Source organism: Bufo gargarizans, chromosome 3 (assembly GCF_014858855.1).
Source record: "Bufo gargarizans isolate SCDJY-AF-19 chromosome 3, ASM1485885v1, whole genome shotgun sequence".
Lineage (NCBI taxonomy): Eukaryota > Metazoa > Chordata > Amphibia > Anura > Bufonidae > Bufo > Bufo gargarizans.
Window position 1 is genome coordinate 562407013 of NC_058082.1, and position 12880 is coordinate 562419892.

Consider the following 12880-nt stretch of genomic DNA (forward strand, 5'->3'; position numbering starts at 1 on the left):
TTTGAATTTTTTTGTCAGATGTTTCTATGGTATACTGAAGGATGTTTTGAGCCAATTCTTCATTCATGTTGGTGTTAGTAAAAAAAAATGTGAACCCACTCCTTTGAATGAGAAGTCACCCCACCCATGAATGGTCTTAGGATGCTTTACTGGATGCATGACACAGGACTCATGGTAGCGCTCACCTTTTCTCCGCACAATCTTTTTTCCAGATGTTCCAAACATTATGAAGGGGCATGGAGAAAATAACTTCACCCCAGTACTCTACAGTGAAGTCCTTGAACTTCCAGCAGAGGGTAAGTATGTCCTTGATTTATGTCTTGGAGAGAAGAGGCTTCTTGACCAAAGGCCATCCTCCATAACGCCTAGTTCATCAGTGATTGTTGTGAGACAAAACCAGTTGCATGTCAAAACCACAGAGCAGGTGCAAAGCTTTCCATTCTACTTTATTTCTGTGTAGTCTCCACTCTCCAATCACTGATGGAAATCACTGACTAAAACACTACAGTATGAACTAGGCCTAAGCCTTCTCCTCACTGTGTGCTGATACACGCATGATAGTCTTTGAGAGCAGTGGCATTTGGCTTGTAGCCCAGTGTCATGCAAACCCCTTCTGATGGTTTGTATAGAAATTGTTAGTCTCCCTAGGCCTAAAATGTCATATCCAATTTCACTTGCAGTACAGATGGATCACTGATTCTTCTAATTAGACAATCTGTCTGTGCAGAGGCTCCCCCTTGTGCACCTCTTGCGGTCATTTTGCCATTGTTCTTTCAACCACTACAACATACAACATTGAACAGTTGCTGACATCTGAGCTTTAATGCTTAGCGTTCTGCCAGAGTAATAAACCATGGTCTCTCGGTTCAAGGATTCTGTCCCTCTAAGTTTTCAATACTCGGTGATAACTGGCACATCAATAAACAGAAGGCATCGCACAATCATCCCACATGTCTAGATCAGATTTTTCTTTTTTAGGTTTCAAAACTTTTCTTTTAATTTTGCTAGGAGGAGCTAGGTGCTGAAAATTTTACGATTTGCATATAAGCTTCCATAAGTTGTATGACCGTACGGCTTGTCTTCCTTGGTCTTGCAATTTCAATATTGAAGAGTGTAATGGGAAACTTAATGGGTACCTACATTTTTATTTTATTTTAGGGTGTATGTGAATTTATTGAACTCTAAAATTTTTTTAATTAAAGACCTGAGACAGTTTATGCCCTTATTTCCCTGTCTTTTCACAAAGAGAGGCCAGACGCTGCTGCTGCATCTGCTCATCCCAGAGCTGGATTATAAATTATAATATGCAGTTTACTATTTTCACCAATACTATTGAATTATGAAATTATGTTGTGGTGAAAGAGAACGAGGAAAAGTTTAATCTATGAAAACCTTCTTCTATGCCAGAGATTAGCAACCTTCGGCACTCCAGCTTTAGTAAAACTACCATTCCCAGCATGCAAACTTGTTTGGCTGTTCTCAGAACTCCCATAGAAAGTGAATGGAGCATGCTGGGAGTTGTAGTTTCACAACAGATGGAGTGCTGAAGGTTGCTGACCCCTGTTCCATATTGTAATTAGGCAGAAGAATCTAGTGACATGTTTAGGGATAATGCAAATTCTACAACAAATGTCACTCACTGAAAGAGATCTTCCAGGTGTTGGATATTGATAACCTGTCAACCATATGGTTCATCATAATCAGATCGATGGGGATCTGTTACATGTTCATCTGTTCTCAGCAACCCATAATGCTGAAAAAACACAGCCAATGCTCGGTTACATGGGGGGCTGACACATCCTTCCCTGCTCCTTGACTAGGCCTATGCTCGAATGCTCTGTGGGGCTATATAGAGGACTGTCTCCAGATTACCCCAGGCTATCCAAAGTGTTCTTCAGTACTGAACTCTATGGTATCCCATATTTTCCTACTTGGGACTCCTACCTATCCTAGAAGTATTCCCAAACACTGTGCAGCAACTGGTATCCCGTACTGTATACACACACAGTATAATACAATACAAAATATAACCAGGTTCCATAAACAGGACCACACACCAGCTATTAAACATAATGGCTCAATATGACTTTTCTTTTTCTAGGTGAAGACAGAATGAGAGGCTCCGACTCAAATCACCTTTTATCTTCCTCTTCTATTGTAGAAGATAATCCATCTTCTATTGGCAAAACTAGAACTATTCATAGATTGGGTAAACTTTTGGCATGTTCTGAATGTGGGCAGCGATTTAAAAAGAAATGTAATCTTTCCATACATGAGAGAATTCACAAAGGTGAAAGGCCATTTACATGTTCAGAATGTGGAAAAGGTTTTTGCCGGAAATCAGTACTTGTGAGACATCAGAGTAGTCACACAGGAGAGAAGCCATTTTCATGTTCAGAATGTGGGAGATGTTTTAACCAGAAACCAGAACTCGTGAGACATAAGAAAACTCACACAGGAGAGAGGCCTTTTCCATGCCCTGAATGCGGGAAGTGCTTCAGTCGGAATTCAATTCTTGTAAAACATCTGAGAACTCATACAGGAGAGAAACCATATTCATGTTCAGAATGCGGGAAATCTTTTAACCAGAAATCAGATCTTGAAAAACATCAAAGAGTTCACACAGGGGAGAAGCCATATTTATGTTCAGAGTGTGGGAAATGTTTTAACCAGAAATCAGATCTTGTGAAACATCAAAGAATTCACACAGGAGTGAAGCCATATCCATGTTCAGAATGTGGGAAATGTTTTAGCTATAAATCAGATCTTGGGATTCATCTAAGAATTCACACAGGAGAGAAGCCATATTCATGTTCAGAATGTGGGAAATGTTTTAACCATAAATCACAACTAGTGGTACATTTAAAAAATCACACAGGAGAGAAGCCAAATTCATGTACAATATGTGGGAAACGTTTTCGCCAGGTATCACAACTTGAGGAACATCAAAAAAATCACACAATAAACTATTTTCAGGTTCAGAATATGGATTCTGTTTTAGTCACAAATCAAATCTTTTGGAACATCTAAAAATTCACACAATGGTGAAACCACTTTCATGTGCAGTGTGTGGGCAGCGTTTTGGCCAGAAATTGGTTCTTTTGTCACATCAGATAAATCACTAAGGTGAGAATTCATTGTAGTGTTCAGATTTATGAAAAGTGGAAGTTGTGAGCTCCATATCAGTGTGTAGGACATGAGAATGCCTTGTGACGTCGAACTATAAGGTGCTGTTCAGCATTAGAAGATTACAGCAGCTTTCCTCAAAAAACAATGCCACGTCTGTCCACAGGTTGTGTGTGGTATTGCAGTTTTGCCGTATTCACTTTAATAGAGCCAAGTTGCCATACCAGACACAACCCATGGACAGGTGTGGCACCGTTTGTGAAAGAAATGAGACATGTTTTCCGAATTCTGTAAACCTCTTTTAACTCTCTGCCACAAGATGATGATGTACATATATGTCATAGAATGGCTTTGTGTTGTTTTTTTGTGAATGTTGCAGAAATGATGTATAATTTTCATCCCATAAATAGGTTAATAAGTAATAACAATGCTTGTCACAGAGGTACACAGAAATATAAAAACATTATAGTTCTCAGAATATGGCAACACAGGACCAAATAGTAAACTGCATACATTTGGTATCACTTTAAGCATTTACACCTACCGAATAAAGGTAATAGTGTTAGAACTATCGGCAGCAGAACAGTAATTGGTAGAGGATCCGAGGAGGGCAGATCACACAGGTTACAGAGAGAAAGCAGTTGCAAGGGGGAGGCAGCAGCATTCTGGACACACTGCTCTAGCATGTACTACAGGGAGAGATACACCCACATTAGAAAATTGTCAAAATAGGACCCTTTCCTGGCCCCTCTGGAATGAACTACCCCTTTAAGGTAGAGCTGTAACTATACTTAGCTTCACTGCCTACAGGAAATCTGAGGTAATTCTGATATCTCCTGGGTAAATTAGCTCTTTCCCTCCATCAGCAGTGTACCCTCCTCAGATGAGCTGCGGTGTATAAGCACTATCACACCACTAGCTCACTGGGAGTTGTAGAGAATATGTCAGCAGAAAATTACTTATTGTTAAAATCCTGTTATTTGAAGTATGGTTTTTCTTTAGAATCTTTGCAGATTTTTACAATATTTTTCCATGTGTTAGGCTGGCGGCCCAGGTTCGCTGCTGTCCTAAGCAGACACGGGCATTGCTTCCCCTTATCCTGTCCAGCTGCTGACTAAGGTGCTGATCAGCCTTCCTATTAAAGGGGTTGTCCGGGTTCAGAGCTGAACCCGGACATACACTTATTTTCACCCAGGCAGCCCCCCTGAGGCTAGCATCAGAGCATCTCATGCTCCGATGCGCTCCCTTGCCCTGCGCTAAATCGCACAGGGCAAGGGCTCTTTTGTTTATCATAACACACTGCCGGGCAGAAGCTTCCGCCTGTGTTCGGTGATGTCACCGGCTCTGATGGGCGGGCTTTAGCACTGCGCTAGCTGTTTTACTGGCTAGGGCAGCGCTATATCCCGCCCCTTAAGTGCTGGTGACATTACCGGGCTTCCTGGCAGTCCCATGGAGAGCCCGGTATGTCACCGGATCTCCAAAAAATGCCTTTTCCCTGCGCGATTTAAAGCTCATGCTCCGATGCTCAAGTCAGTGGGTGAAAAGGGAGGAATGTCCAGGCTGTGGTTCCACCTCCTTGCCTGAGCTTTAAGGTTTCCTAGTGTCTAGTAACCAGTAAAGGTGTGATCTCTTGTCTGACTATCCATGTACTGCACCTCATCTGACTAGCGATTCTGCCACCTGCCCCAACTTAGGAATTGCTATCTGTAATGTGCACAAACTCAGCCTGCCCTGACCTTGGAATGTGTTCAGACTTTGCCTTTTACGCCTTGGCGCGACTAGGTCTAAAATATGTCACGACTTCCTGTCTTCTGAGAGCAGCTTAATGGGCTATAGACACAATGGACAAACGGTAGAGATGAACACATTTTTTGAAGTTTATTTTGTGTCCAATTTGTCAAATAAAATAAAAATAATAATTGATTCATGTCTGAATTGATTCCGAGAGTTTAGATTGTTGCTGATTAATAATATGTTTGTATCTTATAATTAGGGATGAGTGAATCGACTTCAGATGAAACATCCAAAGTGGATTCGCATAAAACTTTGTTTAAATACTATACGCACTGTATTAGAATGTATTGGCTTAGATGAGCCAAAGTTATTACTTCGCAAAGTCTCGCGAGACTTCAGGTAATAACTTCAAAAATGTATTTCTACTATTAAAAACCCTTTCCTGAACTCTGGTTTGGTTCCAATTTACCACTTGGAACCGAAACCAAGTTCGGGAAAAGTTTTTTAACAGTAGAAATTCACTTTTGAAGTTATTAACTGAAATCTCGCGAGACTTTGCGAAGTAATAACTTCGGCTCATCTGAGACATTACATTCTAATACTGTACGGAGAGCTCGCTTGGTACAGTATTCAAACAAAGTTTTATGCGAATTGACTTTGGATGTTTCATCCAAAGTTGACTTGCTCATCTTTAGTTATAATGGGGGGTTGGGTTGATTATTTAGTATATTATTAGATAGTATGTATCTTATGGTTATAAATGCATTATGTACATGGTCTTGTATATTGATGCTGAAAAAACTTGTGAACTACAAATATTAATTTTGTTGTTATTACGATGTGAATTGCAATGACAATAAAGTCTTATCTATATGAATCAAAGTTGTTCCAATTGCCCAGAAGATTGGTATATAATACCCTCTAGTCTCCTATGATTTTTTTGTGAATAGATGTTATCTTTTTGTTAATTATTTATTTATGAATGTTTGCTTTCTCTCCCCCCTCACTAAGCTCTTGAATGCAATGACAGCTATAGCAAATAATGTCAGAGTGGCACTGACATATAGCTATGGGTAAATGTTCAATGCCCTAGTTTAAGAGAATAGTTGCAAATTGATTATTTAATGTAATTTACTTTTTATGTCATGTTATGTATTGTACCCAGCATAGCAAGGTATGGTTGGCACAACCAGGGTTAAGCATCCTGGCTCATCCCTTGTTGGAGGTTAGGTGTTGGCTCCACTCCCAACTTCTCGACTGTAGTGTGCAGAGAGAAGAATTGACCTGTGCTCGTCTTGTAAGGCTTCAAATATCAGATATTCACTGATCTCTGCATGATTTATTGGGCAGACTAGATTGGCGAAATTGTTCTTATCTGCCGACACATTCTATAATTTACAGCAATCAACAGAGAAGGAGAGAAACAGAGGAAGATAGAGGAGAACTTATAAAATGCATGGCCAAGAGCAGAGTCAGCAAGGTAAACTGCTACTTCAGCCACTGAGACTTTGCTGCAGTGAGGCACACTGTAAAGACACCCTTTACACCTGGACATGACCTAGCCAATTGTAACTTAAAGACCCTGTATTCAACAGAGGACACTACATTGCAGCTATTATTCCAAGACTAGTGTTGCCAGCCATAGAATCTAGCAAAAGAGACTTTAGGAAGATAGTCTGTAAAGAGTACCATAACTCTAAGCTTTGCCAGCCTCCGCCGTATGCGGGCCGCAATATGGCCACGGTGGGGCAACGGCCGTGTGCATGAGCCTTAAGTCCTTTATTCTGCTGCAACTGGCCTAATTACTGACTCATACACTATACGCTAGTCAGTACGTACTACATGTCCTGTCTTGCACCCCTACAAACACTAAACGTCAATTTCACCCCAGCAACCAGGAGGCAGGAGCCCCAGAACAAGGGTGTGCCCTGAGGAAAACCACTGTAATAGACTACTTGTAGCCAGAGGCACTTCTGCTCCCATCCTCCGCTTGGGCTCCTCACTGCATGTTTGACAGGGCTAATATGGTGTTACGCAGGAAAAATACAGCGGCTTGTTGGGACCGAGCATCCAAAAATTATACCTTAACAGGAGCAGATCCCTGCTTCTGTTCATATACACACATTACTATCAGAAGAAAAAGAGGCTTGTACTGCACAAGCGTCCAAATATTATGCCGTAACGTAACAGAATGCCTGCCTGTATTTATAAACGGAGAGAAGGGTGAGAAGGGTGGCTTTTAAATGTGAGAAGGGTGGCTTTTTCTGCAGAAGTGTCCTGAAATTATGCCTTAAAGAGGACCTTTCACTAGAATAAAAAATCTAAACTACAGTGGGATGCAAAAGTTTGGGCAACCTTGTTAATCGTCATGATTTTCCTGTATAAATCGTTGGTTGTTACGATAAAAAATGTCAGTTAAATATATCATATAGGAGACACACAGTGATATTTGAGAAGTGAAATGAAGTTGATTGGATTTACAGAAAGTGTGCTAAAATCGTTTAAACAAAATTAGGCAGGTGCATAAATTTGGGCACCACAAAAAATAAATAAAATCAATATTTAGTAGATCCTCCTTTTGCAGAAATTACAGCCTCTAAACGCTTCCTGTAGGTTCCAATGAGAGTCTGGATTCTGGTTGAAGGTATTTTAGACCATTCCACTTTACAAAACATCTTTTAGTTCATTCAGGTTTGATGGCTTCCGAGCATGGACAGCTCTCTTTAAGTCACACCACAGATTTTCAATTATATTCAGGTCTGGGGACTGAGATGGCCATTCCAGAACGTTGTACTTGTTCCTCTGCATAAATGCCTTAGTGGATTTTGAGCAGTGTTTAGGGTCGTTGTCTTGTTGAAAGATCGAGCCCCGGCGCAGCTTCAGCTTTGTCACGGATTCCTGGACATTGGTCTCCAGAATCTGCTGATACTGAGTGGAATCCATGCATCCATCAACTTTGACAAGATTCCCAGTCCCTGCACTGGCCACACAGCCCCACAGCATGATGGAACCACCACCATATTTTACTGTAGGTAGCAGGTGTTTTTCTTGGAATGCTGTGTTCTTTTTCCTCCATGCATAACGCCCCTTGTTTTGGCCAAATAACTCAATTTTAGTTTCATCAGTTCACAGCACCTTATTCCAAATTGAAGCTGGCTTATCTAAATGTGCTTTAGCCACCTCAAGCGGCACTTTCTGTGCTGTGGGCGGAGAAAAGGCTTCCTCTGCATCCCTCTCGCTTACAGCATCTCCTTGTGTAAAGTGCGCAGTCCAGTTGATAGATGCACATTGACTCCATTTGCAGCAAGATGATGTTGTAGGTCTTTGGTGCTGGTCTGTGGGTTGACTCTGACTGTTCTCACCATTCGCCTCTTCTGTCTATCCGAGATTTTTCTTGGTCTGCCACTTCGAGCCTTAACTTGAACTGAGCCTGTGGTCTTCCATTTCCTCAATATGTTTCTAACTGTGGAAACAGACGGCGGAAATCTCTGAGACAGCTTTCTGTATCCTTCGCCTAAACCATGATGGTGAACAATCTTTGTCTTCGGGTCATTTGAGAGTTGTTTTGAGACCCCCATGTTGCTACTCTTCAGAGAAAATGAAAAGAGGAGGGAAACTTACAATTGACCCCCTTAAATACTCTTTCATAATTGGATTCACCTGTGTATGTAGGTCAGGGGTCACTGAGCTCACCAAGCCAATTTGAGTTCCAATAATTAGTTCTAAAGGTTTTGGAATCAATAAAATGACAACAGTGCCCAAATGTAGGCACCTGCCAGATTTTGTTTAAGCAATTATAGCACACTTTCTGTAAATCCAATAAACTTCATTTCACTTCTCAAATATCACTGTGTGTGTCTCCTATATGATAGATTTAACTGACATTTTTTATCGTAACAACCAACGATTTATACAGGAAAATCATGACGATTAACAAGGTTGCCCAAACTTTCGCATCCCACTGTAACTATACAGACATGGAGAGCGGCGCCTAGGGATCTCCCTGCACTTACTGTTATACCTGGGTGCCGCTCCATTCTCCTGGTATAGCCTCCGGTATCTTCATATGTTAGGCTCCACCCAGGGGAACCTGCCGACGTCTCCTCCCATGCTGTAGCGCTGGCCAATTGCAGCGCTCAGCTCATAGCCTGAGAGGCTTTTTTTCTCTCAGGCTATTAGCTGAGCGCTGCGATTGGCCAGCGCTACAGCATGGGAGAATGAGACGCCGGCAGGTTCAACTGGGTGGAGCCTAACATATGAAGATACCGGAGGCTATACCGGGAGAACGGAGCAGCGCCCAGTTATAACAGTAAGTGCAGGGAGATCCCTGGGTGCCGCTCTCCATGTCTGTATAGTTTAGATTTCTTATTCTAGTGAAAGGTCCTCTTTTAGAGAGTAGAATGCCTGCCCATATTTATACATGCAGAAGTATTAATTGTCAGAAAAAAAAGTGTGGCCACAATAGTAGTAGCAGCAGCATGGCATAGAATAGAAAATGCAGTAGATGTGTGTGCAGTTGTTTATGGGTGGTAGTAGTAGTGGAAACTGTAAGGTTAATGGAAGTGTGGCAGTTGGGTATTAGCAGCAAGGAACAGCAGCTGTGGTGACAGCATCACCCATACTCATGATGGTAGGCAGGTAGGTAGCAGCAGTGGCTTCATGGCAGCAGCTATACAGTACGGAACATAGTGGTAGAAAGGCAGACAATGGCAGAGGCATGATGGCGGCAGCAGCAGCAGCAATAAGATATAGAGAGCAGTGGCATGAAGGGGCACTGTTAGCCAGGGCAGATCTATTTATCGCCCTCAGCCGGAGGAGTATGAAAGCCCTCACAGATTCATGCTGCATTAATTTTGACAAGGGTGATGTTTTGGACACTGGCAGAGGATAACTTCTACGACCCCTGCTGTGCAGAAAACCCTCTCTGAGATGACACTTGAGGCTGGGTAAGAGAGTACAAAGAGAGCATACTGGGCAAGTTGGGGCTACTCTTCCAGTCTGCTGGCCCAGACGTACATGGGGTCAGGGAACTTGCGCTGGAGAAAGGCCAGAGTCCAGGTAGAACTAAACATTTGTGTTGAGGTGGTATGTCTTGATTTGCTGATTTTCCTCAGCCTGGTGCGGCATATGAAAGAATTGCTCCATCATGTTAATGTTACTGAAGTAGCTGCTGTGGCTTCTGCTGCTTGTGGTAGCAGAGATGGCAGTTGGTGGGTGACTCTGCAGGGGGCAAAGATGAACCTCATACACAGGCGGCAAGTATCTGCTCGCTGAAAGCTGCAGCAAGCTGCGTACACAGTGTTTCCTCCATTTTGCTTTAGTAGCGTGGCTATCCAGTAGTCACCAGACTGCTTCATGTGAGTGATACGCCTGTTGGTACATAAGCAGGCAAGCATACAGCTTGTCATTCTGGGCAGCGTGCCCGAGAAGCGAGTTCTTTCCAGATCCGCCCCCCACTGAGAAGATTGGTCATCATGACCAGTGTCAAAGTCATTATCCTCATTAGCCTCCTCCTCCACCACAGACTCCTCCTCTAGGGGCTGCTCCCCATCTTCCTCCTCCTTGTGGGTCCCCAACAGCTACAGGGCAGCCAACAAGGTGTGCAAGCTGTTCTTTCGCTATTGTCCCTGCCTGAGCGTCTGCGTCTGTTCGAAGATAAAAATGAAGGGGATGAGATTGTTCATGCCACAGTTACCCCTACTGACAAATTTTGTGCGTCTCCAAAGGGCTTCAGCACTTCCCAGGCATTTTGGATGAGCTGCCACTGCCTGATCTCGAAACACATGCTCCCTGCTGAGGTAGTTGTGTGCATGACATATTAATTATCGGCTTTCTGCTGCTCGTACATATGCACTAACATGTCATCCGGAAAAACGGATCCGGTATTTATTTTTTTCGCATTTTGGTACCGGATTCGGCATTTATACATTTCAATGGAAATAAATGCCGGATCTGGCATTCCGCCAAGTGTTCCGGAATTTTGGCCGGAGAAAATACCGCAGCATGCGGTCTCCTTTACATTGCCAGCATCTTCTGCAAGCCAGTGTAATTTTTCAAAAAGCATTGCATGACTAGGTTAATCACCTGTGCTATGCAGGGAACATGTGTTATTTCCCCCAGGTTCAGCACAGTCACAATGTTGCAGCCATTGTTGCTGGCCACCTTGCCCAGTTGGAGTTGGCAGGGAGACAACCAGCGGGATGTTTGCTGCTTTATGCACTTTAGCAACAGTTCGGGTATGTGGCTACTGTTGCCCATCTCTAACACCGCATGGCAATGCTTGACTTGACACATTTAATAGGAGTGGGAGCGACGCCCAACTGCTGTTGGGGACGGGAGGATGTCCATTAAGGAAGATTTGGAGGAGGCAGATAAGTGCCTGGTGTGGGAGCCAAGACAACACTTAATGTGATGATGCAACTGAAACTAAAAGGCTTCTCTGGGGTTCTAAAGAGGAGGAGCAGATGGAATGCTGTGACTCCTGGCTCCAAGAAATGGTATCAGATTCAGAGGTGGCCTCCACATCATACTGTTGTGACTGACAGAAGGAGTGAGCTGTCTGGTCCACAAACCCATCCTCTTTGTCCTCAATAATTATTTGCACCTTTCGGAAGCCGGGGGAAAACTTTGGTCAACTACTACTGGCCGGATAGCTGGTGCTCCTACCCACATTCTCACTCTTGGAGGATGAGACATGGGCCTTTCAATTTGCAATCTTCCATTTTATGGAAGGTTTGGGTGGCCCATTGTGCGTCAATCCCCCCAAAAAAAATTACTGGCACCATAGGTACGTGCCCTCAGGTGCCTAATTGAATTGAAAATATGGTCTTGGCTGTAGAAATTGGAAATACCAATTTAGGATATGTAACTGCTACTATCACTGGCAAATGGCTAGATCTCTAATGGTGTCCTTCAAAGGTCATATAAAATCATATACAAAAAGAAATGGGGTGATGCAGTTAATTAGGACCATCCAGCTATGAAACTCGGTAAAGGTTGCCATATCTTCACATATGGTGATTAGGGTTGAGTGAACTCGAACTGTAAAGTTTGGGTTCGTACCGAACTTTAAGATTTTTTGACCCTGGACCCTAACCCAAGCATTTCAGTAAAAGTTTGGGTTAGGTGTTCGCCGCTTTCTTGGCGCTTTTTGAAAGGCTGCAGGGCAGCCAATCAACAAGCGGTTAACTGTCTGACCTTAGAAGCCATCACAGCTATGCCTACTAATGGCATGGCTGTGATTGGCCAGTGGAGCATGTGACCCAGCCTCTATATAAGCTGGAGTCACGTAGCGCTGCACGTCACTCTGCTGTGCTTGGTGTAGGGAGAGGATGATGCTGGTGATTTCAGGGAGAGAATAGGACAGAATCTTTGCTCAAAATCTGAATCTAACTCAGCAATCTATATACATTGGGGGACATTTATCACAACTGGTGTAAAGTAGAACTGCTTTAGTTGCCCATAGCAACCAATCAGGTTCCACCTTTCATTTTCCAAAGGAGCTGTAAAAAATGAAAGCTGGAATCTGATTGGTTGCCATGGGCAACTAAGCCAGTTTTCCTTATACCAGTTTTAATAAATCTTCCCCATTACTTTTTGTGGGTGCAGGGCACAACTTTTTTATCCTGCCTTGCAGCATCAGCACGTGTGAAATTACAGGCTTATATACTGCTGTCAAATTCAGTTATTAAACAAACACCCGTTTGGGCAAAAAAAAAAAACTGTTGGCAGCCTTTGCTGCAGATGTCATTGTGAGATACACCCTTTATACATTTGGGTTATATTCAGATATTTGAAATACCGCCATTTGGTGCACAAATCTTTAATTGAGGCCGTGTGAGATACACACTGTATATACAGGGCTTATATTCTTTCATTAATAAAACACCCTTTTTGGGGCAAAATACACAATATTTCAGGCCTTGCAGCATCTTCACTTTTGAAATTCCTGGGTTATATACCGCTGCCATATTCAGTTATTAAAAAAACACCAGTTTGGGCAAAAAAAAATTAGTTGGCA

The 12880-nt window shown here is 42.8% G+C and overlaps 1 protein-coding gene across 1 annotated transcript; it reads left to right on the forward strand.

Moving 5' to 3' along the window:
• Positions 1-217: 217 nt before the first annotated feature.
• LOC122930697 (gastrula zinc finger protein XlCGF7.1-like) lies at positions 218-4363 on the forward strand. Its single transcript, XM_044284256.1, has 2 exons — positions 218-296; positions 2102-4363. The coding sequence occupies exons 1-2, from the start codon at positions 227-229 to the stop codon at positions 3028-3030; spliced, it is 999 nt and encodes a 332-aa protein (XP_044140191.1). The 5' UTR covers positions 218-226; the 3' UTR covers positions 3031-4363.
• Positions 4364-12880: the final 8517 nt, after the last annotated feature.